The sequence below is a fragment of the Pseudorasbora parva genome, chromosome 7 (assembly GCF_024679245.1).
Source record: "Pseudorasbora parva isolate DD20220531a chromosome 7, ASM2467924v1, whole genome shotgun sequence".
Classification (NCBI taxonomy): domain Eukaryota; kingdom Metazoa; phylum Chordata; class Actinopteri; order Cypriniformes; family Gobionidae; genus Pseudorasbora; species Pseudorasbora parva.
In genome coordinates, this window is record NC_090178.1 from 22,319,867 (window position 1) to 22,325,870 (window position 6,004).

At 38.9% G+C, this 6,004-nt stretch overlaps 1 protein-coding gene across 1 annotated transcript; it reads left to right on the top strand.

The window, feature by feature from the left end:
* The first annotated feature begins 514 nt into the window (after positions 1–514).
* On the top strand, positions 515–5,569 carry LOC137082982 (DOMON domain-containing protein FRRS1L). The gene is made up of 5 exons (XM_067448596.1): positions 515–951; positions 1,786–1,870; positions 2,383–2,521; positions 2,602–2,848; positions 3,911–5,569. The coding sequence occupies exons 1-5, from the start codon at positions 747–749 to the stop codon at positions 4,081–4,083; spliced, it is 849 nt and encodes a 282-aa protein (XP_067304697.1). The 5' UTR covers positions 515–746; the 3' UTR covers positions 4,084–5,569.
* Positions 5,570–6,004: the final 435 nt, after the last annotated feature.

Consider the following 6,004-nt stretch of genomic DNA (forward strand, 5'->3'; position numbering starts at 1 on the left):
ATTTATTTAATTTTATTTTTTGTTTTTATTTATTCTTACACATGGTATTCTTATTTCTTATGGATATCACTATTTCAATTCATTTCTAAGCTATGTAAAGCACTTTGAATTGCCATTTTGTATTACTTGTGTGCTATAGCCTAAACTTGCCTTGCCTTAATTTTGCCTAGTATTTGTTTAATAGCGTTTGCAAATCACATTTAACCAATTAGAATGTTTAACATTGTTTTCCGAGACTGTAGTTTATTTACACGCGTAGTGCGATGCTATTGGAACGAAATACTGGCGATCTCTATCGATTGACGTGCAAGGCGAAGAAAACACGTAGAGAGGGGAGGAATAATGTGTGAAATCAGCACACGAAGGTCCCATAGATTCAGAAATGTGTAATGATGTGATATTAAACTGAAAACTGCTATTGCTAAATAGTGTATACAGTTCATATTGTCACTGAGCGCCGTGTCATTGCCAAACAACATCACTATCGGTTACAAATCTCACCTTGAGCGGATTGGTTTAGCCCTATTCATTAACGGCACCCGACCCTCGCGCCTTTCAGCACCCCCTCCCCCGCGGACCAAACGAAACGCTTTATCATGAAAGCGATTTAATTAGCTACATTTTATTATTTTTATTTATCAGTCTAAGTATCAGTAGCCTATTGGAATGCGACTAGTAAATCAGAACCGATTCTCTTCTCCTGTACAATAACCATTATCGTATCAGTAGGTCCAACGCATCCAGCCATGTATCTTCTGCATCCGCTGCTGCAGATCTCTGTGCTGCTAGATGCGACACTGTGGCTGGCGGTCTCTGCCAGCCCTACCGATGATAATGTACTGCGGGCCGGCCATGGAGAGCACGGAGAACCGGGGCATGAAGAACCACATAAGGATTCCTACAGCACATTCGCCTCTGAGTTCCTCGAGTCCAGATACCTCTCAGACGAAGGTACGAAGGAATTAAACAGCGATGCCTTCATTGAAATCATGAATGTTGTTTTTGTGTCGTTTCCCTGTAAACGTGAGTGCAATTCTTAGAAGCACTGAATTCGTACTGAATGGTCAATGCCCTCCCTCGGCCACAGGCCTTTTAATTAAGTTTATATTGTAATATATGTTAGTGATAATTATTAGCAATACTTTTAAGAGACTCGTTTTGATTCACTGATATAGGCTAATCTTTCCCATGTATATAGTATAAAATCAGCACCTTGGTCAGCACCCCACAAGCTTGTGAAACTATCCAGTTATCAGCAGACTTCCCAAGTCCAACCACCAGCCTATTTTAGAAGTATAGGTAGGCCTACTGTCTGCAGATCCCCAGACAGTGATTCTTAAAGGCACAACAATAGAATGGAATAGAAATGGATACTCTTATCGCCTCATGACTAGGCCGATGTTGTAGGTACAATGTTCAGAAGTATAAAAGCATACTCAATCTACAGCTGATTTGAAGCGATATGTATTGTGAATAGCTCTATAAAAATACATGTTTATTTTACTGAACTGAACATAACTAATAACTAAAATAAGATTTTAAATGAGATCAAAACAATTGTCAATTTTAAGCAGGGAATTCATGTATGCAGCACACATGGTGGGACAGTGTTCAGTTGCATAAATGTGTAAATATAGAATGCTATGTGTTATGTTCAGAACAATACAATATACACTAACATTAAAAACTTTGGGGTCAGTAAAATGTTAAGGTTTTTGAAAGTATCTTGTTCTCACCAAGGGCCTAGGCTGTTCATTAATGTACTGGTTGTCTGATGTCTTGCAGGTTACCCCTTTCCAACTGCACCCCCTGTGGACCCATTTGCACGCATCAAAGTTAGCGACTGTGGTATAACCAAAGGATGCATCAGGTGAGTGAATGGAACAAAGTTTAAACTTATTCAATGAACAATAGACTATTGTGGTGTCAAATGGTGTATTGCATGCTGTAATCTGCTATGCACACCAGTACACTCAGCCAATGGTGCTGGTTCTCAGCAGCATGAAATATACATGCACATGTAGAATCTTTGTAGGTCTTTGTTAATGGTTATTCTTAAAGGGATAGTTCACACAAAAATGAAAATTCATCAAATGTCATCATTTACTCACCCATACGTTGTTCCAAACCTGTATGACTTTCCTTCTTCTGCGAAACACAGAAATAAACAGTTTTTGACCATGTAATGAAAGTCAGTGTGATTCAAAACTACACAGGGGTCCACTGACTTTAATTTTATGGAGAGATAGACAGATATTTTTCAAAATATCATATTTTGTGTTTCACAGTATAAATCAAGAATGACTTGAATGTGAGTACATAAATAAGCTGGCCACATTTTAAGAGTGACACAATTTATTTATAATCTTTCTGTTGTTGTAGATATGGCAAACCAGGCTGTGACGCAGAGACCTGTGAATACTTCCTGAGTTTCAGACGCATTGGCACAGATGTGGAATTCGAGATGAGCGCAGACACCGACGGATGGGTTGCTGTCGGTTTCTCCTCTGACAAAAAAATGGTAAAAAAGGGAGGGAATGAATATATGGTGTGAATGTTTTCTCACCTGCTAAGAAATACACAATCATATTGTTGTTGTAGGGAGGTGATGATGTCATGGGCTGTGTTCATGACGATAATGGACGTGTACGGATCCATCATTTCTATAATGTGGGCCAGTGGGCCAAAGAGATCAAGCGCAACCCGGCACGGGACGAGGAGGGCGTTTTTGAAAACAACCGCGTCACCTGCCGCTTCAAACGACCTCTTCACGTGCCACGGGAGGAGACCCTGGTGGACCTGCACCTAAGCTGGTACTATCTGTTTGCTTGGGGACCTGCCATACAAGGTAAGTCATTCAGCCTGATTACAATTTTCTTTAGTGTGTAATATTGGTAGCCTGATGTGGTCATACTCAATTCTAGTCAGAATATGAGTCTGATACTGCTCCATTGAGCTGTGATTATGGGGCGTGTTTCAACCAAACCAGGAAAGACCTCAATTGGATAGACCTACAACCAATCAGAGCAAAAGAGAGTGGCGCATTACATTAGCTGTCAAATGTCAACAGAACTCAACTGCACAGTGTTGCCAAGTCTGCGTTTTTTCACGCGAGTTGTTTTCCATGTCCGCGGGTTGAAGCGACTATTATGTGATATATAGACCCATGAATGCGAATATTTTAGCAGGCAACCTTGCCAAAATAACACACATTTTACTCCCCAAACGCCATTTTTTTCCGGAGAACCCCCTGAGAAGCTATTGTTTTGGGCTAGTAGTTGGCGGGTTTTGTTGTAAAAGAGTCGGCAACTCTTTTGCAGTTAGTGTGAGGCTATTTTGAGCATTGTTAGTGGTATTAACTAGCGATTTAATTGAACTTCCTCTGTGCCCCATCAACAAGCGTTATAAGCTAATCTATTTTTAGAGATAAAACTCTTTACATTCTATTTTTATGGAAACGCATCCCAGAGAACAATCGACTCGGTAACCATGTCTTAATTACCCCTAGGTTCATTTTTCACTGGAGTTGTCCTTTAAATAGAAATGATGCTTCTAACCGGCAGGTCGAAGGCTGTAGTTCCAACCATGTAAGTTTGCAACACTGTTTGTCAGTGTTTACTGGAACTTTCCAGGAAATGGCAAATCGTTCAACTGTGTTGGTAATGACAGAGCTTGTGACTATAGTTGGCTAATGATGCTATTAGGAAACGCACCCAGAGCGTTTTTCACATTGTTGGAAAAGTGGTGCTGCAACATATGTGAAAAATTTGGTTTTTGAACATCCAAATATGAAAACCTATTCTAATAAACTCCAAAAACAAATTCAAGACTTTGAAAAAGAGCATAATAGGTCCCCTTTAAGGCTACAAATTCAGCCCGGTTTATGATTTTGCTCTGTTCTTCTTCTCAGGATCCATCACAAGGCATGACATTGACTCCCCACCGGTGTCAGATCGCATGATTAGCATCTATAAATACGAGGACATTTTCATGCCTGCCACAGCCTATCAGACATTCTCCTCTCCCTTTTGCCTCCTCCTCATCGTTGCTCTTACCTTCTACCTGCTGATGGGCACACCATAACCAGAGAAGAACGAAGGAATACAACTAACCATGGAGACACTATAAATATGACTGTGTGCTAGCTTAACAGTATTAGAAACAGGCCGCAATAAAAAAGATGACAAGAACATTGTGATTCTACAATATCCTCAATCTACATAAACTAAAATGGTATTTTGACTGCAGATTAATATTCAGTTATATACAAGTAATGATTCAAGTAATGAGTCAACCGTACACTTATTATAAATTACAATATATTATATTTTGATAATAGAGTTGAGGACCCCCGTATGTTACGCCATGGTAAATTTAGACACAATTGTTGAAACAATCAGAGCCAAATTAATGTTAATATTCAGTATACCTAATGCGCACAGTGAAATTTTGCGTGCAAAACAATGCCAATGCATGTAGCACAGCTTTCTGTTGGTCAATGCAGAGAACTCATGCGAAATTCTTGATTGTGTGGGTTCATATTGAAATGACTGCATTTCACCCACAAAAATTTACCGCACAGCTGTAAGTGTCCAAACCTTTCCTGTGCCACATATCATGACACATTATGACCCACTATAGAACTCTAGAGAGAAGTAAACTGCCTCTATTGTTTGTAGTTTCCACTATTTTCCAGTACATCATAGATCTGATGAACATTTATTAAGGCTGTGAATTTTCGAGGGATGAAAATGAATGCCTGTGACTGACTACGCAACTTACAGCTTAATAGAATTTGCCCTCCAGCTCCAACATAGTACTCATAACACATCACTGCCTTCCAGTTAGCCAGCATTGCCAGCTCAGTATTTGATGATGCATGCCAGCAAACCAGCCTCATCTGAGCCATTTAGCCAGTGTTCACAGGAATAGAAAATCATCTGTTTTTATTCCAATGAATCGAACACTTTCTATTCCAAGGACTTCATGCCATTGCAAAACTTGCAAATGTTCCAAGAAGTGATTGCTGCCTGTGTAGAACGATTTGGATCACACCAGTTAGCGTGTGATACAGTTCTAATTCTTTTGAAAATATCCTGAAAAACATTTATATAGCAGACTGAAGAGCACCATGTAAAGATCTTTAGAAAAGTATTTTAAATACACTGTTATATTTACCTGAAGGAAAATGTACTTGGAGGAGTGATATGAATCCTTTTTGATGTTTGCAGGCCGGAGATAATTCTATAATGTAGCATGAATGGGGACATTGTGTGCTAATGATTATGGAATAATATGTTTGCCAATGTTATATTTTAATATACTTTTAAAATGTTGACATTCGATAGTATTAGAGAATATGCAATAATGAGTGTGCTTAGTGAAGGACTGTGAGCCATTGTTATTTCAAACTTTGTCATACAAGTGAAAACATTATTAGAAGCTTACATACATTCGTACAAATTTACTGTGAATTCTCTCCCTAATTGGAATCAAATATGCCTGTTTGATGTTCCTGAACCCATACACATACTGCACTTTTTAATAAAACCATGAAGACTGAAAAACAGCGGAAAATGTGTACTGTTGTTTTGTCTGGATAAAATTGAAATGTTTTGCTGATATGTGAACTTTTTGTCCCCGTCTTGAATAGTAGTGGGGGGTTTTAATCATCCCATTAACTCCAATCTTTTGATTTGTTTCACTAATACACTATATTGCCAAAAGTATTGGGACACCCCTCCAAATAATTGATTTTGGGTGTTCAATCACTTCCATAGCCACATGTGTATAAAATCAAGCACCTAGGCATGCTGACTGCTTCTACAAACGTTTATGAAAGAACGGGTCGCTCTCAGGAGCTCAGTGAATTCAAGCATAGTACCATGATATGCCACCTGTGCAATAAATCCATTTGTGAATTTTTTCACTACTAAATATTCTACAGTCAACTGTTAGTGGTATTATAACATAAGTGGATGCAATTGAGAACAACAGCAACAAA